This window comes from Bos taurus, chromosome 21, assembly GCF_002263795.3.
Source record: "Bos taurus isolate L1 Dominette 01449 registration number 42190680 breed Hereford chromosome 21, ARS-UCD2.0, whole genome shotgun sequence".
Lineage (NCBI taxonomy): Eukaryota > Metazoa > Chordata > Mammalia > Artiodactyla > Bovidae > Bos > Bos taurus.
Genome location: NC_037348.1, coordinates 30,732,810 through 30,758,210, shown reverse-complemented (window position 1 = coordinate 30,758,210; position 25,401 = coordinate 30,732,810). Strand labels below are relative to the sequence as shown.

The 25,401-nt window shown below is 48.3% G+C and overlaps 1 protein-coding gene and 1 pseudogene across 1 annotated transcript; one reads left to right on the top strand and one right to left on the bottom strand.

Moving 5' to 3' along the window:
• Positions 1–7,929, top strand: part of LOC786346 (POU domain, class 5, transcription factor 1-like) — a 47,988-nt pseudogene extending 40,059 nt beyond the window's left edge.
• Positions 7,930–17,618: 9,689 nt separating this feature from the next.
• CRABP1 (cellular retinoic acid binding protein 1) lies at positions 17,619–24,814 on the bottom strand. The gene is given in 4 exon segments (NM_181028.2): positions 17,619–17,896; positions 21,577–21,690; positions 23,738–23,916; positions 24,458–24,814. Coding segments are annotated over 4 exon segments (414 nt in total). The 5' UTR covers positions 24,528–24,814; the 3' UTR covers positions 17,619–17,845.
• Between the last annotated feature and the right edge of the window lie 587 nt (positions 24,815–25,401).

Below are 25,401 nucleotides of genomic sequence, written 5' to 3'. Positions count from 1 at the left end.
TCCCTTCTCCAGGGGTCAAACCCGGGTCTCCCGCATGGCAGGCGAATTCTTTACCATCTGAGCCACAGCAGTACGTGCTTATAAAATGCACATAAGAAGTAGTAACAGCATGGCCTCTAGTTGCTGGGGATTGGGAGGGAAACTTTACATTAAGTTCCCCTGGTACTTTTCAATTTTGTCCATGTGCTCGCATTGCCTTTTTGAAACAAGATGCCTGCCTGACATTCCCTGGAGGCACAGGGAATATTTTGTACATCAGAAAGGGCAAGGCTGTTAAATTTTTTCATTGAAAAACATCCAGGAAAAATAGTGCCAGCAAAATCTCCCCCCAAATCTCCTGTGATTACACCACCCACCTCCTGCCAAGAGAGCACAGCCTTTATTCTGTGGGTCTTTCTTACAAGTGTCCTCTTCCAATCCCTCCTTTCACGGCCCCATCCCTGAGAGGAAGAAGCATGGCCCTGAGCGGAGGCAGAGCAGTGGGGAGAGCGAAGAGATGTGGGGAATATCTTTGCCTCTCATCAGCAGCTAGCCGGCTGCATGATCTCACACCACAGCTGTAGCCACTTAGAAAACTGCCAGCGGAAGACCTCAGCTCACGGCTTAGAGCTGCGCCTGCCTGCCAGAGCACCGGGCTTACCACCTCCTGGCAGTGGCGGCTGCTCCAGAGTGGGGCTCTCACCCTCCCCCGGGGAACAGCACACACTGGCTGCCGCCACCAAAGCCCCAGATGCCTACAGGGAGGATGGCACAGGTCCCTGTGCTCTTGGGCTCTGCCCTTGATGGATGTCACATTCTACATTCAATACTCCATAAAGAAGGGCAATGGAAGAAGGGAGGGGCCCCTTCTTCTCTGAAAATTTACCCTCGTTGAACTCTGTGACGGGAAAGCAGAAGCACACGAAGTGTAAGTGACTTTCCCGAGGTCACACTGCTTGAGTGTGGCAGAGACAGGATGCAACCCGATTCTGGGTGGGACGATGAGTCCAGCCCTCTCACTGAAGGACAGGAACTCCAAGGCCACCAGGGAACTCACAGAGATGTCGGCCCAGGGTCTGTGCCCTTCTCTGCTGCCTCCCTTGACCCTTTTGTTGTTCAGTCGCTCAGTTGTGTCCAACTCTTTGCAGACCCCATGGACTGTTACATGCCAGGCTTCCCTGACTTTCACTGTCTCCTGGAGTTTGCCCAAGTTCATGTCCATTGAGTTGGTGATGCCATCCAACCGTCTCATCCTCTGCTGCCCTCTTCTCCTTTCTCCTTCAATCTCTTCCAGCATCAGGGTCTTTTCTAATGAGTTGGCTCTTTACATCAGATGGAACTTCAGCATCAATCCTTCTAATGAGTATTCAGGGTTTGATCTCCTTGTAGTCCAAGGGACTCTCAAAAGTCTTCTCCAGCACGACAGTAGCAATTTCTCACTAAAGCTCTCTGAATCTTAGTTTTCTTGGCTATAAGATGGGACCACTAATACACATCTAAAAGGTTTTGATGAGGATTGTTTGCCGAAGACAGTAATGCTTCAGGCACATATGTCTCAACAAATATGAGTGCCCTTCTTCCTTCTTTTTAGCTTGTCCTGAAACCTCACAGATGGCTTGAGGCTCAGACAAGAACACTGCCCTCCCTCCAGAAACCTCGGGTTTTGCCAAAATCCCTGGGCAGGCCTGGGAGCTAGGCTCTGCATCCTGCATGCTTCTGCCCTGAAACCCAGATCCAAATTTGCTTGGCTTGCCATCCTAACTCAAGGCAGCGAGTGCAAAAGTTGGGTTAACTTTCCCTGTTATTAACATTTCCAGGACTGTGTTCCCAAGTAAATTCTGAAAAATTTTCCAAAAAAAAGAAAAAGAGATGAAATGCTCTGTCATCTTGAGCCTCCGACTCCTCAAAGGCAGGGCTAAGTGGGTTCTCTGGCAGATGGACTTGCATTAGCACATCTGGGACTCTGCTCAGCTCCCCCATATCTGCCCCTCTTCCCCAACCCCCACCCCCAATCATGATGATCTAAATAAGCAACCGGATCTATTACTGAATGGAATGGCTTATACCTGTGCTTCTAAGACAAGTCTCTCTGGCGAATGTCCCAGGCCTGGCTCCTGGCCCCAGAGTTCTCCTTTCTTTTTTTTTTTTCTTCTTAAGTATTTTTATTATTATTATCTATTTTCTGACATTTTTAAAAATATAAATTTATTTATTTTAATTGGAGGCTAATTACTTTACAATATTGTATTGGTTTTGCCATACATCAACATGAATCCGCCACGGGTATACACGTGTTCTCCAACCTGAACCCCCCTCCCACCTCCCTCCCTGTACCATCCCTCTGGGTCTCCTTTCTTTATGACGGAGCCTGCTCTCATCGTGGGCTCCACCCCCTCCAGCCTCTGAGACTGAGGTTGTCAATGGTTGGTACCAATGGAAGGAGCCCGAGGCTGCTACTTACCTGGGGGCTTAATTTCAGATCTTCCTTGCTACGGGCCTCACTGTGACCTCCCACCTGGAGTGCTACCTCTACTGTGTCAGCTCCCATAGCATCCTGCAGCTGCTCACTTGGCTAGACTTCCCTTGTTGCCTGTAACAGTTGGGCCGGCTGTCAGCTTCCCTGAGCCATCCTCATTCTCTCTTTCTCTCATCTGCTAATGTCTGCTCTGTGCAGCTCCTGGGCATGGAGATTTGGAAATGAAGGAGATACAGCCCCTGGTCCCCTAAGTCCCCAGGACTAGCAGAAGAGACAGGCATTAATGAGACAGCTACAGCCCAGGGTGGCCAGTGCTCTGTTGGAGCAATGCACGAGGAACTCTGGAAAAAAACAAAACAAATAAGGGAAGAAGCACTGAAGTTCTCTCAGAGGAGTCAAAGGTGGTGTTCCAGTTATTTCTTGCTCCAAAACAAACCACTCTAAAACTTAGTGGCACAAAAATCCATGCACAATTACAGATTATAGAGGTCAGGAATTTGGACAGGGTGCTGTGAGGCTAGCACTTCCCTGTTCTATGATAGCATATTCAAAAGCAGAGACATTACTTTGCCAACAAAGGTTCATCTAGTCAAGGCTATGGTTTTTCCTGTGGTCATGTATGGCTGTGAGAGTTGGACTGTGAAGAAGGCTGAGCGCTGAAGAATTGATGCTTTTGAACTGTGGTGTTGGAGAAGACTCTTGAGAGTCCCTTGGACTGCAAGGAGATCCAACCAGTCCATTCTGAAGGAGATCAGCCCTGGGATTTCTTTGGAAGGAATGATGCTAAAGCTGAAACTCCAGTACTTTGGCCACCTCATGCGAAGAGTTGACTCGTTGGAAAAGACTCTGATGCTGGGAGGGATTGGGGGCAGGAGGAGAAGGGGATGACAGAGGATGAGATGGCTGGATGGCATCACTGACTCGATGGACGTTAAGTGAACTCCGGGAGTTGGTGATGGACAGGGAGGCCTGGTGTGCTGCGATTCATGGGTTCGCAAAGAGTCGGACACGACTGAGCGACTGAACTGAACTGATGATACATTGGGCTTCAGCTGGGGTGACTCTGAAGGCTGGACGTGACCTGAAGATTGGGTGTCTGGGCTGGGCTGGCTGAAGAATGGGCTCAGCTGGGACTGTTGGCCAGAGCACCTACTTGCGGCTTCTCCAGCTTGGTGGTCTCAGGGAAGTTGGGTTTTTTACATGGTGTCTCCGGGATTCCAGAGTGAGTGTTCTCAGTGAACAAGGTGGAAGCTTCATAGACTTTTTGACCTAGCCTCAAAAGGAATGCAGTATTACTCCCGACTTTTCTATGGGTCAAGCAGTCATAAGATGGGTCATAGAATCCATTTCTTCATGGGAGGAGAAGCAAAAAAAAAAAAAAAAATTGCAGCTGTGTTTCAAACTGCTACAGAAGGTCTTCTGAAAAAAAAAAAGAAGGTCTTCTGGAAGAGACACTCTTTGAGCTAAATTTTAAAGGCAGAGTAGAAATTCGCCAGACAGACAAAGTGGAGAGGGTGTCCCAGACTGAGATATCAGCATATGCAAAGGCCCAGGGACACAAGAGTAGGTTGTATTGCATGAAGTAAATCAGATTTCCTAGGGGCTCAGCAACATATCCTGCCTGTCTCTCACCAAGCGGTTATTCTCTGCTGGTCCTCCCCAGACTGCCAGGGCCCACTGTGCCCCAGAGTTCAGACACCAGCTCCCCAACTGAGGGCTCATCTCAATTAGGGATTTAAATGGCATATCTACATCCCAGTGATCCCACCTGGCTCCCCAGGCCATTGTGAGCACGCAGGGAGATGCCACCTGGAAGAGGCTGGAATACAGTCTAGCCATTCCCCACACGCATGTTCTCATCTTCAGCTCTTGATTTAGAAGCCCTTGCAGCTCAGCCAAAACTTTCTTGGTTTGGTTTCTTAAAGCACTGAAGGCTCTGTGTCTGTTGGCTTGAATCCCAGCAATTCTTTCCATAATGGTTATTCCTTTTGATTGTGGGCATAAAAACTCAGACTAGATTAAACAAAAAGGGGAAAATATTGGTTCTTGTAACTAAAATGTTCTAGAAGTGAACTGTGGAGTTTAAACAGTATCAGCATTCTCTCTCTTCCTCTAAGCTTCTTAACTGTACATTTTCTGTATTGACTATTTTCAGGCAGCATCTCCACAAAAGTAATGACCATTGGCTTGAAAGCTCTAGGCTTAATAAATTCTGAGAGCCAGAAAACCCAGCCAAAAGAGGGTTCCTCTTCCCTGGGGCCCCTTCCTTCCCAAAGAGGGTTCTGATTGGCCCAGCTCTGATCACATGCCCTGTCCCAGAACCAATCACTGGAGCCAAGAACATGTCATCTTCTGACTAGCTATGACTGAATCAAGCTAAATAGGGGTTAAGGGTTACCCCTGCAGTAACCACATAGAATCACTTCATTTCAAAAAATAAGGTTTCTTTAACTAGAATGGAAAAGGAAAATGTGAAGGGCAGGCAAAATTTAGCTGCGATGGTCCCAGGGCCACTAGAACAGTTGCCCAGTTTGTGCACTGTGCAAGGGAGGATGGGGTGCCTTCTGTATTTGCCCAGAGAGCATTTCTTTCTCTAATTCACACAAAAGTGGACATGTGGACTACTGCCAGGCTTTGCAAAGTCGATCACACACTCTGCATTTCCCAGTGTTTCAATACTGCCTGGAAAATCCCTCCTTCTTCTTCATGTCCTTGTTCAAATGCCTTCTCCCCCCTGAACTGACTGTGATGAATCATGAGTTTTCCATTTGTGCTAAGCTGCTTCAGTCATGTCCAACTCTTTGCAACCCCATGGACTGTAACCCATCAGGCTCCTTTGTCCATGGGATTCCATAGGCAAGAATACTGGAGTGGGCTGCCATTTCCTACTCCAGGGGATCTTCCCAACCTGAATTCCCCACAGGCTCTCAGAATTATGGCTTCTGCCTCAGTTCAGGGTCATACAGTTGAACAGTTTTTTCCTCACCTGTATCTCCTCACCTGGCCAAAGACGGGCTCCAGGAAAACAGGGAGTGGGTGTGAGCTCCCCTCTCTGGCAGGCAGGAGGGCTGCAAAGGTGGGATCTGTTCAGTGGATGGGAAGAGACCAGAACAATCCTCCTTGCTGCCTAGTCTCTCTCCTAGCTGTGGCTGCAGCAGCCAATTACAGGGGAATGCAAGTCTGGCACTTTGGTTATAAAATGACTGTTGGCCTAATCCGTGCATCTTCCATCTCCCCTCTCCTAGCCCCTGGAAACCTTGCCCAAAGGAAGGGGCCTTGAATGGTGCGTCCAAAGGGCCACCACCCAAAGCAGGGGCTCCAGAAATCTAGCACCTTTCTCCAGGAGGCCTCTGAGGAAGAAAAGGTGGCTGGGCTCCATCGGGGCCTCACTGAGGACTGCCAGGCCACTGCTCCAGGGTTCAGCTCTAGCTCCTGATTAAAACCAGATCCAGGAGCTTGGAACCTTTGGTGAAACTAGATACCTATCGATGGAGGCAAAGGAAATATACTGTGGGAGGGAGGGAATCTGGCCAGCAGCCCAGCAGCCCCGGGCTGGGCAGCAGGTTGAGCTTTCCTTCGGAAAGGTCCCCAGGAGCCCTTGCTATGTGAGGTGATGACAGCTCTAAGAAACTGGAGACAAGAGGAACACACCCACTGCTCTGTCACTTGCTTACCGCTTCTTCTCTTTGTCTGCTTTTCTTCTTCAGACAGAAGGCCTGGGCTCAAACCCACTACCAACATTTGGGGTAGAGTTCTTTAACCTCTCTGAGGTTAAATAAACCCACTACCATCCATTTGGGGTAGAGTTATTTAACCTCTCTGAGATTAAATAAACCCACTACCATCCATTTGGGGTAGAGTTATTTAACCTCTCTGAGCCTCAGTTTTATCATCTGTAAAATGGGGATGAAAATTGTACCAACTTGATTAGTTTATTGTAGGATTAAAAGTGATACTGCTTGAAAAGTGCTTAGCACAGAACTTGGGACAACGTGTGTCCTGTCAGTCGCTCAGTCGTGTCCGACTCTTTGTGACCCCATGGACTGTAGCCCACCAGGCTCCTCTGTCCATGGGATTCGCCAGGCAAGAACACTGGAGTAGGTTGCCATTTCCTTCTCCACGGGATCTTCCAGACTCAGGATCGAACCCGAGTCTCAAGTCTCCTGCATTGGCGGGAGGATCCTTTACCACTAGGACCACCTGGGATGCCTTGGGACAGAGTAAATCCTTATTAAATGCCAATTATTGTTATACTGTCTTTTTTTTTTCCCCTATGAGAAGCCATTTGGTATCATTAAACTACAAACACTATTTTGTAGTCCCTTGAAGAGCTCTCATTTTCCTAGGCCCTGGGCTTGGGGCACATTCCTCCCCCACAGCGGGACACCTGGCTTCTGACTTTGCCTTCTCACCCCGGCACATGGTGGCAGGCGACAGGCTGAGAAGGCTGAAGCCAGGCTAGGAACCTGGATGAGCTTCCAGGGGCTTCCTTGGGTGGGAGATGGGGCTGGGGGTTGGGCCTGGTGCTCAGGTGTTGGGGCTTACCCTGTGCTCTTGCCCTATGACCTCTGTGGAGGAACCGCCTGTGCCCCTCAGGTTAGAGTGGAGCGGGTGCCCCAAGGTAGCCCAGAGACCCCTCAGCCTGAGGGCGAGACAGAAGCTGAGATGGAGAGCAACCCCAGCTCTGAGGGAGCCTCTCCGGAACCCTGCGCCACCCCCGCTGGCGCTGTGAAGCTGCACAAGAAGCTGGAGCTGAACCCCAAGGAGTCCCAGGACATCAAAGCTCTTCAGAAAAACCCCGAACAATCTGCCAAGCTCGTAAAGCAGAAGAGGATCACCCTGGAATCTACTCAGGCTGCTGTGGGGCTCACCCTAGGGGTTCTCTTTGGGAAGGTGTTCAGCTAAATTACAATCTGCTGTTTTGAGGTTTTGAGGCTCAGTTTCAAGGACATGTATAAGCTGTGGCCCCTGCTGCAGAGGTGGGTAGAGGAAACTGACAAGAATGAGAAGCTGCAGGAGATACGCAAGGCAAAACCCCCCATGCAGGCCTGGAAGAGAAAGCAAGAGAGTATGGAGAGCTGAGTGAGAGGCAACCTGGACAGCAACAGGCAGAACAGAGGCTTCCTGCACTGCCCAAAGCCCACCCTGCAGCAGCCTAGTGGCCCAGCATTTGGGGCTTGAGAAGGATGTGGTTCTGCAACCATCGCCAGAAGGGCTATCAAGCAATGGCTGCTCATTCCCAAGGAGAGGATTTTGAGGTTGCTGCAAAATCCTTGAGGTCTCTTTTCTCAGGGAGACCAATACCTTTTCCTGTGGTGCGGGGCCCCATTTTGGTACCCCAGGCTATGGGGGCCCTCACTTCACTAGTCTGTACTCCTTGGTCCCATTCCCTGAAGGTGAGGCCTTTCCCCCAGGAGTCTGCCACTGCTCTGGGCTCTCCTGTGCATTCAAACTGCAAAGCCTGCCCTTCCTAGGAATGGGGGGCAGAGGAACAGGAGAGCTAGGGAGAGAACCCTGTGGGTTTGTACTGGGGGGTGGGGGATTAAGTTCTTCATTCACTAAGAGAGGAACTGGGAACACAAAGGGCTTGGGGGCAGGGAGTTTGGGGGAACTGGTTGAAGGGAAGGTGAAGTTCAGTGATGCTCTTGATTTTAATCCCCACATCAGTCATCACTACGTTCTTCCATAAAGAAGTCTGGGACCTAAAAAAATGAACACGATCTCTGGTGATAACAGTAAGGGAAACATCTCGTGTCACCAGTGATAGAAAAAGCATTGGCTCTGGGGTCAGACAGCCCAGGATTGTAATCCCAGCTCTGCCATTTACAAACTGGGTAACTCACTCCAAGGACTTAACCTTTCTAAACCTCAGTGCTCCCACCTATAAAATGGGACACTGGTATTACCTGACTTGCCTACGTCCCAGGATTGCTGTGCATGTCACAAAGGATACATGTATGAAGCGGTACTGGACACTGGACACAGCCATACACCTTGGTCATTGTTATCTCTGCTTCCGATATTGTGGCTTTTTGCTGTCTTCTTTTCTCTTCTTTGGTCCTTCTCTTCCTTTCCCCAAAGTCTTGAGTCAAAAAACTTCATGGGATCATAGTGTTAGGAGCCAGGAGATCTTTGTGATCATGGGTTCAGTTTTTCTATTAAAAATCACTTGGGGAGACACAAAGAAATTCAGATTCCTAGGCTCTATCCCAAACCTTGACAAGAATCAGTATTTCTTACTCTTATTTCTTACTGATTCTTGACAAGAATCAGTATTTCTTACTTGTAATTTAAAATGAAAATGTTTTAAATTACAAAAGTAATACATACTCTTTCTAAATGAATTCCAGCAATACAGAAATAATGAGAGTTAAAAACAGCCAATTCTCAGAGGGAACTGCTATTTAGCAGTTTGGTGTGTGTCCTCGAGGGTTTTGTATTTGTCCTGAAAAGAGCTGACCATGTAGCTTTTATTTTTCCCATTAAACAAGATCATCACTCATTTTTAAAAACGATATAGCTTGGACATCTTTTCACATCAGTACACATGCACATGCCTCATTCTCCTTGACAGCTGCAGAGAATTCCATGCTGTGGTTTATTGTAGTTGGTTTAACCATTTCTCTGTTGGTGGACATTTTGGATTCCCCCTGGTGATTCATATGCAGCCAGTCCTCCCTCTGTTCACATTTGGCAACCTCTGGTTTGCACAGATGGGGAGTGAGAGCCTCAGGGAGGGGATGTCAAGAACAAGAGCAACTTACAAAGCAAATTAGTGGCAAAGCCAGGCTTACAATTATGATCCTCTCATGTGGAGAAGGCAATGGCAACCCACTCCAATACTCTTGCCTGGAAAAACCCATGGGCGGAGGAGCCTGGTAGGCTGCAGTCCATGGGGTCGCTTAGAGTCGGATATGACTGAGCGACTTCACTTTCACTTTTCACTTTCATGCGTTGGAGAAGGAAATGGCAACCCACTCCAGTGTTCTTGCCTGGAGAATCCCAAGGACGGGGGAGCCTGGTGGGCTGCCGTCTATGGGGTCTCATAGAATCAGACACGACTGAAGCGACTTAGCAGCAGCAGCAGCAGCAGCATGTGCTCTTTGCATTGAACTATATCATTACAGTTATTTTTTTTTTTTTAATGACCAAGGGAACTTAATATTTTTCTGAACCTATTCCTGATAGGAAGAGAAAAAAGAAAAAACAAACTCAGTGTTAATTTTGTTGTGTGTATGAATTGGGTTTACCCCCAAACTTTCTCAGAGTTTTCACATTTCATTATGTTCTCTGTAAAAGTCCATGATTCAATGATTTTTTCTTGCACATTGTTTGCAAAGCCAACTTTTTTTAATGCTACAATCCCCAAATCTCACTTCCCCTGAGTATGACTATTCTTGGAGACCCTGATAAAATTCCACTTTAGGGACCCCTAGGCCCTCCCCTTCACTCACCATAATTGATGAGTTTTCCTCTCCTGGAAACAAATGGAATTATACAATTGTGACTGTCATCTATTTTCTTATTAAGTAAATTTCTCCAAGTCCTGTAGGTAACTTTCCCAGAAAGATAAATTACCCAGTTGTAACAAATATGATGCATAATATTTGCAGAACCCTTGTGAGAATTTGCCCTTTGCCCAGAAATTGTGCTTAATTTTCAGACAAAAGGATGGAACATTAATCCTGCCTCCCATGGAGTAAAGAGAGGTTTGATTGGGAGTGACCACTGCAGATCAAGTCACATGCTGTTTAAAGCAGATGCCCTCAGAGCTTGGTGCTGAATTGCATACAGATGTTTCCCAATCTACTGCCTCTACTACAAAGGTGTTGGTCAGAAACTACTCAGATTTCTGAGTAAAAAGGAAGAGATGTCCTTCTCAGAAAACTGACCACAGACAGCGTTGGTAACATCTGAATGTTGTTTAGCACTGTCCTGGGCAAAAGATAAAGGAACACAGGACTACAGAGTAACTCTTTTGTCTAGTACTTGCCTCTTGGGTCCTAGAACTCTGGTTTCCAAATTAGACCCCTCCCCTGGCTCCTAAACTGTGGCTTCTATTGATAAATCCCATTGCCTTCCAGAAGGACTGGAGTTCTTGAAGAAATGGGTGATTCCAGGTCTGGAGCAGGAAACACACCGAATGAGCCTGGAACGTCATGTCATACCAAACAGCAAGGAATTTACCAAAGATGACCAGGGCCCTCCTGAAGGCCTCAAGAGTCAATTTGAAAAGGCTCTCACTGGCCAAAGATAGGCCACTTTCAGCATCTATAAGGATAGCAACTGCAATGAATTAAAACACATCAACTATGTTTAGATCTACAAATCCACAGTGACTTTCCAAAAGAAAGCAAAAACAGGGACTTCCCTGGTGGTCCAGGGGGCACTTTGAATGCTTTGAATGCAGGGGGCACCGGTATGATCCCTGGTTAGGAACTGAGATTCCACATGTTGCATGGTGTGGCAAAAAAAACAAACAAACAAACCCAAACCAACCAAACAACAGACAAACAAACAAACAAAAAACTCATCAAAAATACATTGCTCTCTTTTAAAGGATGTCAAGAGGACCAATACATTGCTTTGAAAACTAGTAAATACAGGGAAAGAATCAAACATTGATTCTGCCTTTCCTATATAAGGGCTTCCCTGGTGGCTCAGACAGTAAAGAATCCGCCTGCAATGTGGTAGACCTTCAATCCCTGACTTGGAAAGATTCCCCTGGAGGAGGGAATGGGTACTCACTCCAGTATTCTGGCCTGGAGAGTTCCATTGACAGAGGAGCCTGGCTTGCTACGGTACATGGGTTCACAAACAGTCAGACTTGACTGACTGACTTTCACTTTCTATATAAACTATACCTCATGATAACCACATAGTGGATGAGAGGAATTATCTTTCAATGGAATATTCCAGCTCAAAAGTGAAGAAACAATGATAGAAGTAGAATAGCCCTAGGTTTCAACCTCTAGTGAAACCATGACCCTAGGCAATGGTCACTAGTGGCTGCCAATATCACAGAGAGGGAAACAGACGTCATGAGTCCACTGAGGGATGGACAGCAGACCCATGACCTCTGCAGTATTCTTGCCAAGAAAATCAAACCAGAATCTAAATGAGCTTGTGGCTCTAACTACCACTTCTCAAGAAATACAGGAGAAACAAAACATGTTAAACAACACCATGGAAATTTAGACTATAGGAAAATTTCAAGACAAACAACCTGTTTCTCCCACAATACACTGTAAAAAAAATAATAATAAGATGAGGTAGAGGGGAACTTACAGATTCAAAGAGACTTAAGAGAGGTATCAATCAGTCACAAAGTATGGCTATTTCAATCCTGATTTGAACAAGTAGGAAGAAAAAAATTATGAGACAGGAAACTCTGAACACTGACAAGATATTTGATGATATTAGGAATTATTTTTAATTTCCAAAATGTGAGAATGATATTGTTACTTTTAAGGTAATTAATAACATCTAGAGACAATATACTGACACGCTTGTAAGTAGAATCTTAAAATGTCTGGAATCTGCTTCAAAATAATCCAGGAGAGGAGAGCATAGATGAAACAAGATGGAACACAGTGGTTGTTGAAGCTGGGTGGTGGGTATATGGGGAATCATTATACAATTCTATTTTTGTGTATGCTAGAGATTTTCAATAATAAAGAGTTAAAAAAAAAAAAAACCTCACAATCCAGAGAAAGAAGTCTTCCTGATCTTGACAAGCACCTACAATGATGACCCTGGGCAAATCATTTCTCCTGTCTGAGTTTCATCTCTTCACGGTTGAGAGCGCTTACAAGCAAAGCAGCCCTGATGAGTTGGGATAAGCACAACTGTCCAACTAATTTAAGGGTTTTCAGTCAGAGAAGACTTCAAATCTACTCTGACCCACATTTATCTGACCATCGGGGACTTTGTAAAGATTAATTTTTCACCCAGTGACATACTGCTTTTCTTTTATCTTAGAGGAGATGGTTTGCTGGACACTGGGGAGGGCAGATATAGGTGTAAGAGACATTTTTGAGAAGATCCAAGGACTTTACAGACACAAATGAGCTTTAAAGTAAAGGAGGGAAGAGCCCTGGAGTATACTGCCAGACAACAGATGGCTCTGAAAGCAGTGGGTGGGGTTAGACTGGTGGTTCAAAAGGTTGCATTGGCAGGCTGGTGGCCCTACATTTTCTTGATAACATCCGCTGTTCACTTGGAAATGTTGGCTGCCATGATGAGGAGAAGAAGATGAAGTAAAAGGGAATTTGAGGGACTTCCTGGTGGTCCAGTGGCTAAGACTCCAGTGGTCCCAGTGCAGAGGGCCTGGGTTCAATCCCTGGTCACGGAACCAGATCCCATATACCACAACTAAGAGTTCACATGCCCCAAGGAGGATCGAAGATCCCACCTATTGCAACTAAGACCAGTGCAGCCAGATAAATAAATAAAATTTAAAATTTTTTAAAGTAAAAAAGGGAATTAAGAACAATGTTACAATATGCACAGAATCTTAACTGCCACAGAATATTTTGACATTAGTTTTTCCTTTGAGCAAGATGGCACATTGTCCAGTTCCATAGCACTGGTAGTCATCATCAAGACAAGACTTCCTAGAAATCTGCAATCCAGACGGGCCCCCGTCCTTTCCATCACCTCAATGTATCAGTTTGAAATGCTTTTACTTGCAAGTATGGAAACCACTGAATTAACAGGCTTAAACACACAAGGGCTTTTTCCTTTTTTTTAGATCACATGGCAATACATCCAAAGAGAGGTAGGGGTTGCACTATCTCAATGAGTCTGAGCTGACATCTCTTTTCCTCATGGTTATAAGATGGTTGCACCAGCTCCAGGCATCACAATCACATACCATATTGAGAGGCAGTAAGATGTTACCTTCTCAGGCTCTCCTCTCTTGTCAGGAGGGAAAAGTCTTTCCCGGAAGACTTCTGAAAGACTTACCTTTATGTTTTATTAGCCAGAATTGGGTCACATGCTCAATGCTAGTTACAATGCAGGCTGGGGAAAAAAGCATTGACTTTCCCAGCCTCTACTGTGGGAGGTGGATGGAAGGGGTGCTGGGACAAGCAATCAGTAAGTTTGCTTCTTCTAAGTTTTCCTGCTCCTGAACAGGGTTTCCTGCACTATTCACACTTTTATTTCAAATGAGTCTTGCAATCGCTATCCCCCTGCCTCTGAGATATAATATGCTATGTGTATTATATATCCTACCTACCTAAGGGATTTCTCTTATTGTTGGATGGTGTTTGAGTTGAGAACTGCTGTTTGTGCCCATATGTCTGCTTTTCCTTGCAGACATCCATTTAGGAAGGTTTGGATCTTATAAAAAATGTTGGCCCTTCATCAGTCAGATAATCAGCACATGTTTACAGAGTTATCCCCATTTGCCAAGCCCTGAGGTGGGGTAGTAGGGGGTGGTGGGGGGAGGAGGCAGAGATGGTTAAGCAGCCATTCCTGGCCTCAGGGACCACACAGGCTGGTTGGCGGAAAATGTCAGAAACCTAGGAGATGTGGAATGACAACACAGGACCACAATAGAAGCCCTTCAAGCACAAGGCAGCCTGTAATTGTGAGCCTGATGTTGGCACAAAAGACGTAGAGAGAAGATGCCCTAGAGGAGGTGAATGTGGGCCTTGAAAATATAAAAGATCTGAGAGACTCAGAGGACTGGGAATCAGGGTCTGGACCCATGTGGCTACAGGGCAGGATTGTGTAGAAATCTCAAAAGCTCTTTTGTTGTTCAGTCGCTAAGTTGTGTCTGACATTGCGACCCCATGGACTGTAGCCCACCAGGCTTCTCTGTCCATGGGGTTTTTCAGGCAAGAATACTGGAGAGGGTTGCCATTTCCTTTTCCAGGGGATTGTCCCCACCCAGGGATGGAACCTGTGTCTCCCATGTCTCCTGTATTATTAGGCAGATTCTCTACCAGAAGCCACCAGGGAAGATAAATATAAAGCTTTTAGTACTTTACAAATCTTACTTCCACTAATCTCCACACCAGGCCAAATGGATTTTATTGTCCTCATTTTACATAGCAAGGGACTAAATAATTTGTCCAAGGTTTGCTAGCCAGCATGGAGGATGGCTTAATCAGTTCCTTCCTGCTGCTGCTGCTAAGTCGCTTCAGTCGAGCCCATCAGGTTCCCCCATCCCTGGGATTCTCCAGGCACGAACACTGGAGTGGGCCGCCATTTCCTTCTCCAATGCATGAAAGTGAAAAGTGAAAGTGAAGTCGCTCAGTCGTCTGACTCTTAGCGACCCCATGGACTGCAGCCCACCAGGCTCCTCTATCCACGGGATTCTCCAGGCAAGAGTATCAGAGTGGGGTGCCATTGCCTTCTCCAGTTCCTTTCTACCCAGTTCTTTTCCCCCTATTCTTCCTTTTCTAAAAGGTTCTGCCCACTAGCCCAGGAGAGGTCACACGTCTTAGGCCTGGCCAATCATTGTACTGTGTTTCCCTCAATTGTGATTGGTCCAGGGGTGGTCATATGACCTGAATCAGTTCTATTAGGAAGTCAAAATGGAGTCAGAGATGGAGGGGTAGAGCTCTATCTAAGGCACAGCTCCTGAGGCTTTTGCTTGAATCCTGAGAGTTTCCCCAGCATTCTTCACAAATTCAGTGGTTTTTTGTATGTTTGTAGAGTTGTGCAACTACCACCACATCAATTTTAGAACATTTTCATTACCATAGGCCCCCCCACCCCAAAGAAACTTTTTACTCCCATTTCCTCTCTTTATGTCCAGCCTTAGGCAACCACCAATCCATCCTGTGTCTTGGATTTATCATTCTGGACATTTCATAGAAATGGAACCATTCACTATGAGGTCCTTCGTTACTGGCTTCTTGTACTTAGCATAACGTTTTCAAGGTTCAGCTGTGTTGTCGCAGAGTATGTTCCTTTATGCTGGGGCTGGTTGGGGTTGGGTTTCTTGTATTTGCAAACCAAAGGTGTGGCCAGGAGTTGAAGCCAGGTGTGACAGACGCCAAAGCCCTCATTCTTTGTTTCGCCTGGTGAGACCAAGACATGGAGGGCGCCGGAGAGTTTGACCTTTCTGTCGCAGACCGTGGGTTTGCTGAGCAGATAAGTGACATGTTTAGAATAGTGTCATAGTGAGGTTATTCTGATGACAGTGGTATTTTGTGTAGGTGTTCATCCTACATGTATGTGTAAATTATATATCATATGTAATGTGTCTGTGAGTTGCTCAGTCGTGTCCGACTCTTTGCAACCCCATGGACTGTAGCCCACCAGGCTCCTCTGTCTGTGGACTTCTCCAGGGAAGAATACTGGAGTGGGTTGCCATGCCCTCCTCCAGGGGATCTTCCCGACCCAGGGATGGCAGCTGGTTTCCCACGTTGTAGGCAGATTCTTTACTATCTGAGCCACCAACGTGCGTACACATATTTAAAGGTTGAAAATTACAGCAGCAACTCCCATATTGGGTCCCATGCTAATGTCCTGTGAGCAGTGTTCCAAGAGAGGTGAGCAACACTGTGCCTTTTTCTCCGGAAAATGAAGAAGAAAAGGATTCAAAAGAAACAGGCTACAGCCTCTGTTCTGAGTAAAGTGGTGCTCCAGACAGTCCTGGTGCTCCCCTTCCTTAGAGGTGCCACTCCAGCCCCTTTCCTCCAAGAAAACATTAGGCCACTCCTTCTACATGTAAGTAGTAGAATCTTTGAGAAAGAGCCAAAGTTCCCATCAGCAAAGTAGGGTTCTGGACTGCGGAGGTGTGATGAGTCAGGTAAAGGTGTCCTCGTTTACATACAGGTGGTGGCACCTGGGCCTTAGGTGTCTGCCCGTCAGGGTGTGAACTCTTTGAAAGTGAAAGTATTAAGTCGTTCAGTCATGTCCGACTCTTTGCAATCCCATGGACTGTAACCTATCAGACTCCTCTTTCCATGGAATTCTCCAGGCAAGAATACTGGAGTGGGTTGTCATTTCCTTCTCCAGGGGATCTTCCCCACCCAGGGATCAAACCCAGGGTCTCCTGCATTGCAGGCAGATTCTTTCCCATCTGAGCCACCCAGGGTGAGCTCTTTAGGGTCACCTTAAACCAGTCATCTAAATTGGGCCTCACCCATGCCCACCCAGCCAACTCTGGCCTGGCTTTGCCAAGAATCCCTGTGCCTAGGACGTCAGGAAGAGATGCCCAAGAAGCCAGGCGAGCAATGCAAATGAGGGCAGAGGCAATGGTGGAGCCCATGGGAAGGCAGAGACTGTAAGTTCCACTTAAGGGGGAAAGTTGCTAAGCCAAATGTTGCCCTGTAAGAGATGCCAGATTTTTCCCATTTTTCTAAGGAAATAGAAATGCAGATTTGCATATGAATTCTCCTGATTTTTCGAATGTTAGAGTTGGTGACTGTGGATTATTGTCCTTTTGCATGTTGGGATCCATTCTCCTCTTGGCTATGTCCTAGGAGGGTAACTCTTGTGGGCAGTACCCTCCTCCCCCCCCCACCTGCCCACTTTTTTGCCCTCTAGATTCCAGATGGGTTTGGCCAGTGGACAGAATAAGTAGATCAGATTGAAAGTTGGGTAGTCAGTATATTTAACCCCCTTGTTCCAAGCCAGAGACTCTCCCCCACCCTCTGAAGCCCCCTCTGCCCACATCCTGGGGCTTTGGCAGTGACCACATTCTTCTGTGTACTCCACAACTCTCGTACGTAGTGGTCTCTCTTCCAGGCTCTTGTGGTCTGATGACCCCTCTGTCTGTCTCTCTAGGGGAGTATACCAGCTCCCTACTGCTGGTCTCTGAGTACCTTACCATCCTTCTTGGTTCTCTTCACCCCGCCCATGTCAAGGCCTGTGTAAAGAGTCCCTTCATTCTGAGCTCTCCTCAATTAACCCTTTCAAATGTGCCCTCCCTTTTCTGCTGGGAACCACCAATATATCAACTAATTCAATCAAAACACCAGCATAGTGAGGTCTAAGCACACCTGGATCTTCAGTGTGAATCCTTTCAGAGGAAGCCCAGCTTGCCACCCTTGCTGTATGCTCCAAGCTCTGCACCAGGGCAGCAGGTGGAAGCCGAAAGCCCCTACACAGACCAGTGCAGAGCTTGGGTCAGCAGGATCACTAAGACCTTTGTGGAAACTGAAGAGGCAGTCCAAAGAAGGAGAAAGCCTTGAGGTGTGTACACCCAGTTTAATGACTGATGAAACCATACAGATGCCAGACTATGGAGCGCCAGGGAGACAGAGGCACAAAGCCTTGGGGAAAACACTACAGCATTACTGGGGGGACATCGGGATCACCTAACGTTAATACCGGGGAAGAGGAGGTCCACTGGCGGCTCAGAGCTATGACATTCCTTGGGGGAACATGCATCCCACCCCCAAAGCTGGAGCAAGCTGGCCGCCTTCATTCCCGAACATAAATCCTCGTGCAGACCACGTCATCGGCGCCGAACGTCTGCAGGGAAGGAAAACCAATCAGTGCAGATGCCTGTGCAAAAATGTTTAAAGCATATCGCTAATAAGGCCACTTACTGCCCTGTTAAAAACTCTTTGTAACAGACATTCAATTTCCTGTGCTGTGTGTTCATGCTCAGCGCTAAGGATTTTTTTTTTCCCCTCCCTTGAGCTCTGCACTGGCAGAGAGGCAGCGAAGGTATAGAATTATATTGTGCGCAGTTTTCCTTTGCTTCTGGAACCTGGGAGTGCTGACATAAAAAATGCAAGTTTCCTGGCTTTGGTTTTTTAAATTAAACTGGAGTGGGGGTGGTGGTATGTCATACTGAACATTTCTGAAGTGGTTCTGTCTCTTTTCAAGTGATTTCAAGAGAGCAATGGGCCCCGGCCACTGAGCCCTGGGATCCAATAATGAGCAGTCAGGTGGGATATCCTTGGAAAGGGTATAGAGGTGCCTTCTAGGAAGTGGCTGTCCATCCTGAGAGACACCTGAGATACTCAGGTGTCACTGATACTCAAGGAACCTGTGAGCTAGAAACGTGGTCTTGGCTGCAAGAGCATGGCATAGGCCTCCAAAGCTAGGCCTGCAATTCACAGCCAGGTGAGCTGGGGCACTGCTCTGGTCTTTTGGACAATTCAGAGATGGAGCGGCAGGGAGTTGAGGGCAGGAGAGCAGTTGAACAAGATGATCCCAATTCTTTCAGCTACAATTTTATGACCCTTTGTTTGTTTGTTTGCTGTGGAGAGGGCACAAATCATTCCACAAATGGAGGACTATTTTCTTCTGGCCTCTGAAAAGATATCCCTGTAAGTAAGCTGTCTCCACTCTTCCAAAAACTGGCAATTACACACAAGCCTGCTCTCCTGGGTCTCTCACAGATAACTGGGACAGAAAAAGCAATATGTATATTAAAAAAAAAAAAAATTTAAGACAAACAGGATGTCCCCAGTCTGTCAACTGACATAGATATGTTTGTTTGCAGACATACATTTTTCTGTGGGAGAGTCCCTATCTTTCAAAATGTCAAAAGGGCCTTACGTTAAAAACCCTGAACTAAGAGCGTGAATGGGCTTCCCTGGTGGCTCAGTGGTAAAAAAAAATCCTCCTGCATTGCAGGATCCACTGGAGACATAGGTTCCATCCCTGGGTTGGGAAGATCCCCTGAAGGAGGGCATGGCAACCCACTCCAGTATTCTTGCCTGGAGAATCCCATCAACAGAGGAGCCTGGCAGGCTACATAGTCCATGGGGTCACAAATGGTTGGACATGACTGAAGCAACTTAGCACACATGCACGCAAGAGCCTGAACATACTTGTAGCTTCCCCTGGGTCACTCAGTTGGTCATGAGATGCTCTCAGAGAACATGAGCTGGGACATTATTCTAATGTGTGTTTCAGGGAAATACTAGTCATTAGTGATTATGAAGGAATCAAACGCTCATCTCCAGCCTAAATAGGGAACTGCTGATCATACCGGCACAGCTGTGCCTGCTCTGGACACTTTCTTGGTCTTCCTCCCTCTCCTTATTAGTGAGGGATTAGCAGATGATGCTGGGTGCTGGGGGAGGGTGAGGCAGGGGTTCTCATAGCAATTCACCTCTCAAATGTCCAGACTTCTCAGAACCATGTCAGTTTTCCAAAACTCTTCCAGCTTTCTGGCCATGGAGTATCCCATGGCAGGCCAAAGTTTGGGGATTGGACTCTTTATCTGTGCTAGATTGATTGACACCTCACCCAGGCCATCAAATGGCTTCACGAAACAAGAAGAAATGGCTACATTTCCAACCACATTCAAAATGTCCTTCTCAGCCCGCAGACTATTATGAGAGGTTCCTGAAAGAAACTCTCCGTAGTGTTCCAGAGTGGTTTAAGGGACTTCGCTCAGTTTTCAAAAGAAGGCAAGTTACAGCCCAGGGTTGCTGGGAAAGCTTATTTCAAGTTAACCAGAATAAATTGCCTCTTGTTTATAGAGACAGCATCTCCCTACATTTGGATTTATTAATGATAATAACCCTTGGAACAAAAGCCCGTATTTTAGATCCCAAATGCCAAGAATTAATGTTCCCTTTGAGGCTCGTATGTATGTATGTATATGTCTGCTGAGCCAGGGAGAGAAGCACGGGTGGAGATGTAGTGGGGGAGTTGGAAGTGGGAGAAATCTCCTAACAGAGTCAAGCCAGTGTGCGGGCTGCTCAGATACTACAGAGATTAATAAAATCACACTTTCTCACCAAGCACACTGAGCCTACTTAACCCTCAGCTACCCTCAAGAACTCCAAAAATCATCTCCCTCTTTGCTTCCCTGGTCCCAAGGAATATGTCCCTTTTTCTCTTAAATTTCCATCTCTCGGCCTCAAATTGCTCCCCCAACCCCATCAATGTATTCCTGCCCTGGAAACAACATTAACCAGGTTGCAAATGAAGCCAGTCCTTTCTGTGTGAAAGGAGGAAGTCTGGGAAATCATCTCAGGGAAGAACAAGAAGGCAAGAGTGAGATCAAGCAGCCTCCGCTGAAGTAACAGAAACAGCTCAATTGAGGGTCTTCCTACAGAATAAACATGTAATTTCAGGGCTAAGAGGGACCTGGGTGGGGGGTGGGGACCAGGCTTCAGTCCAAACCCTCATTTTACAGCTTGGGGAGGGAAGGGCCAGGCCTGGGTCACAGTGAGTCCTGTCCTAGCGTTCCTTGCCACCTCCTTCCCCGACTTTTCAGGGTGACGCTCATTAAGACAGGGCAAGCAGGCAGTCTTAGAGGGAAGATGTTAACAGCAGGCCTGATGGAGAACAAAGGATATCATTTCCTGGTTACCCACAACAGCTTTCCCCTTTTCTAGTGTGGGCATGAGGGTGGGGTGGGGGTGATTGGGGGGAGTGAAGAGGCGGGCAGGGAAGGCTGTTGTCAGGAAAGCTTGGTCTGTTCTGAAACACAAAGGGAGCATAACAGGGAGCTGTCCTTCACTCCTGCCCCCCTCCACTTCCTTTGCTCCCCTAAGTAAAGGGGAAGGAGGTGTGTGATTTAACTACAGAGGTTTCTAACTTGGCCTCAGCAGGTATATTTTGCATGGTCAGAGATGTTTAAAATACTTCAATCTGATTCCCTGATTACCCTCTCCAGTTAACCCTCAGACTGTCTTAAATTAGCATTTCTTGTCTGTCTCCCGGAAAGCCATTGGAGTCTGTAAGTCCGGGGGCGGGGGTGGCGGGGTGGAGGGGTGGCGATAAAAAGACTTCCAGTGCAGGCGTACTGAAATTTCTGAAATCTTTCCTAGGCAGCAAAGTGGAGAATGGTGAGGTGAGGAAAACCCCTTCTGCAGAGTGAACTCTGGGACCTCGCAGAGCCCACGCACGCTGAACCCAGCTGGAGGGGAGGTTGGCTTAAGCAAGGCAGCTAGTCACCGCGGGATGTGTGGGTTTGGATAGTGGCCGGCAGCGCAGCATGTCTCTAGCCCCTACTCTGCCCTCTGAGCCACTCCGCTCTCCTGCCAACCATCGAACAGTGATTTCCTTTGGCCTAAACTATCATCTCGAGCTTTTCTACTTACATTTTAAGCCAGGGCATAGAGTGTCTCTCCCTGAATGGGCGAGTGAGGACGACGTTGGTGGGGCCCCGCTGTGAGCAGCAGCTGGAAACCTTCGAGCTCCTTTCAGGGTTGGGGGGTGGGGGTGGGGGTCTCACTCACCAGGATGAGTTCGTCGTTGGCCAGCTCGCGGGTCCAGTAGGTTTTGGGGCCGTCCCCCTCCAGAAGAGTTTGTGTGCAGTGGATCTTGTTCTCATTCTCCCAAGTGGGTAAGCTCTGCGGGCAGGAAAACCATTAGTGACATTAATTACAGTCTTGGCAGCGGGGAGCAGAGACAACAATGAGCACAGGAGAATAATTGCTGTGCAGAGAAGCAACACATGGTCCCTGTCAGCGGCGCACAGAACCTTCTCTGCTGTGCCTTATCAAGCCCAAATTCAGAGGGCTGATCACAGATTTTATGGGAGTATAAATATACCTTATATTACACACACACACACATACACACACACACACACACACACAGAAGCAGCAAAGCCTCAGGCATGCCTTACATCTTCAGGAATAAAATTGAGAGCATAAAATGATTCATTTATGTCAAAATGGGCTCCCCCTTCAAGCAATTTGGCTGTTGAGGGCAAAAAGCTTCACAACAGAAATACAAAATTTTAGAACGGTTAAGACACCATATTTGTGACCACATCTAGTCAGCAAATCAGGACCTGTTCCTTGCACGGATTTGGGGATAATGCCTCGCTTTCTGTTTGCACTCAGCAGATGCAGTACACAGCCTGCTCTGATAATCCTGAGTTTCTCTGACTCTGAGAATAAAAACACTGCCACTTCCCAGGTTACATGTCTCTAGGAAAAAAAAAAAATTTTTTTTTAAGATCCGAAGGGTCTTCATGCTGTCAGAGGTAGGAGGCAAAGAAGGGATTCCCCTGTAGTTTTCCCTGGCTTCTGCATGAAGCAAAATGCTATACAGTTGGGCGAGGCGGCTGTACTGAATGTGCACATACTGGGTTTTTAACTAACACACGGGACACGTTCACTAGGCAGGGTGGGGATGGATAAAGCCCCGCTCCCCAGGCTGTCCTGTGAACCTTTGATTTCTGATCAGAATTACTGTCTCCAGCAGTACTCACTGTTGGATGTACCCAAACTGAGTTCTGCCTATTGCCAGGCCTTTTACCTTAGACTCCCAGACCTTCCCTCTACGCTGAAGAGATGTCCTGCTCTTTTGTTTTTGCAAACAGAGCAGTGGCTGAGGGCTTGGATCTTGCCAGCTCCAAGCCCAGATATCATTTTCAGGCTGTGTCAACTCTGGGGGTCAAATATTGCTTCGTGGGCCAGGATGCTTCTGGGGGGCTGTGTCTCTATGTCCTCCCAAACCCAGTGCCCAGAGAGTCTCACTCTAGATCAGACAGGCACGGCTCCGGAAAGGTGAAAAACAATTTCTCACTCTCTGGAATGCTATGAGTTTTTCTTTTTTCAAACCTTGGGGGAGAGGAGGGAGACATTTTGTCACTTTTTAAATAAGTGGTAGCATCATCGATTGTTTTTCCATCTGTCCTCAAAATACATGGGTAGCCAACCTTCCATTCTATTCCAGAGACCAACCGAATGCGACTTTGCCCATCTAAAAAAGGGATTTACAACCTCTTGCTTCAGTCCACCGATTCATCCCTGGGACCGATAAACGGAGAGAAACAGAATTCTTGCCCCTGAGGACTAAAAGAGGGCACTCAGTCCATTTTCCGGGCAGAATCTGCCTTGCTTTTGGAAAGGTTTCGTCTTTTCCTTTAAGGAACCTAACTGAGGGAGGGCAGGAGAGGTACCGGGGCCATCAAGACTGCTGAAACTGGATCCAGAGCATTCCCAAGGGCCCAGGGACCTGGGAGGGCGGGACGCAAGAGCTGCGGCTCCACCTGCGACAGGAAACGTGGCAGCCGCACGGCCAGGCAACGCGGCCCAGCCACCTCCTCCTCCTCCCCAGCCGCCTGCGCTCGCGCGAGGATCGCTGCAAAATGCCGCAGAAACGCCTGCAGGGAACGCGGTGTAACCCAAAGCCCGCGCTTTAAGCGCGGCGGTTAGCACCCCGGGAGGCAGTTTAGGGAGGAGGTTGGGAGGGGCTGGGGTGGGACTTTCTCCTGAGCCCAGGGCAACGAGTTGCACAGATCCTCTGAGCAAACAGCCGGTGCACACGCCCTGCAAGGAAGGCGCGCCACAGGCTGCAAAAGGAGACGAGGGTCTCATCTGGCTGCAACGGTTCCTGAGTAGGGAGCAGGGATCTGGGAAGGCTGCCCAGACTCTGGGACCTCACCCTGCACTTGCGTCCGTCCACGGTCTCCTCCTCAAAGCCTTCTCCGACCTTGAAGTTGATCTCGGTCGTGCGCACCGTGGTGGACGTCTTGATGTAGAACTGGTCCCCGTCCTGGCGGATCTCCACGTGCGGCTTGGACGCAGCCGCCACGGCCACTTTCCTCAGCATGGCGTTCACACCTGCCCCGGGAAGAACGGGGAAGACCCGGGTTCGGGTCACGGGGTCTCGTCACCCGCCCATTGTCCCAGAATTGGCCCGACATTTCCCAAACCCTCTGACTACAGAAGGGGGACTTACAAATGAACCATTCCTCCCCCGGCTCTCGCCCTGATTTTCAAGATGAGAAACTGAGGCTCAGAGAGGGTAAATGGCTTTCCTTCGGTAGCACGTGGTAGGGCCTGGTCTCAAAATGAGTTCCCAAATTTAAAGTCCCTGACCCTCCCAGGATTTCAGTAATAATCTCTCCTCGCGATGATCTAGCGCGAGATAAAGACCGAGCCGTCGGGGAAAGCGCCAAGGATCCAGCAAACGTTCGCTGGATGAGTGGATCCCGGGCTCTCCTCGCCACTTCTAGATGAGATGCTCCTTGGAATTCGCCCCGATCTAAGGCACCCAGGACTCCCTCCTGCCTGGTGTTGGTCCCTAAAGCCGACTCCCCGCGGGCCCCTGGGCGCCTTCGGCCGCTACTCTCGTCGGGGCGCGCTGCCCGGGCCAGCTTACCCAGCGCCTTGAGCAGCTCGTCGAAATTCTCGCTGCTGCGCATCTTCCAGGTGCCAGCGAAGTTGGGCATGGTGGCAGCGGTGGCGGCGGCGGGAAGGCGGCGGCAGGCACGGACAGCTGCGGCACAGCGGGCACACTCCAAGCTGCAAAGGCGGAGACTGCAGCTCTGCGCTCAGCCCCACGCGCCTTGAGTCACCGGGAGAGCGCCCCCAACCCCCTCGCCGCTCCAAGCCCCGCCCCGCTAGCCCCGCCCCCACCTCCCGGGGCCCCTACCCAGCGTGAGCCCCTCTCCCAGCCCTACAGTGCCCGCGCTCTGCCTCTTGGCGGTCCATTCGCCAGGGGTGCAAGCTTGGTACCAGCTCTCCTACAGCTCTGGGTGGGGGGAGTCTCTGCCACCCCCAGGCCACCCACATTCTTCTTTAAAGTGGGTGGTGGGAGAGGGTTAGATGTAACAAAATTGGCCAAGAGGAGAAAATCGTTGAAGCTCGGCAGTTGGGCTTGGCGAAATCATTATACCACTCTCTCTACTTTCGTATATGTTTGAGAATATACATAATAGAAAGTTAAAATAAGTGGGTAGTAGGTCCACCAGGCGGAGAAGGCAATGGCACCGCACTCCCGCACTCTTGCTTGGAAAATCCCATGGACGGAGGAGCCTGGTGGGCTGCAGTCCATGGGGTCGCGAAGAGTCGGACACGACTTAGCGACTTCCCTTTCACTTTTCACTTTCCTGCATTGGAGAAGGAAATGGCAACCCACTCCAGTGTTCTTGCCTGGAGAATCCCAGGGACGGTGGAGCCTGATGGGCTGCCGTCTGTGGGGTCGCACAGAGTCGGACACGACTGAAGCGACTTAGCAGCAGCAGCAGCAGGTCCACCAGGGGATGACAGCCACCCTGTCCCCACTCCCAGGCATGCCTTCTAGATGCGCCCAGTAGGTCGCCT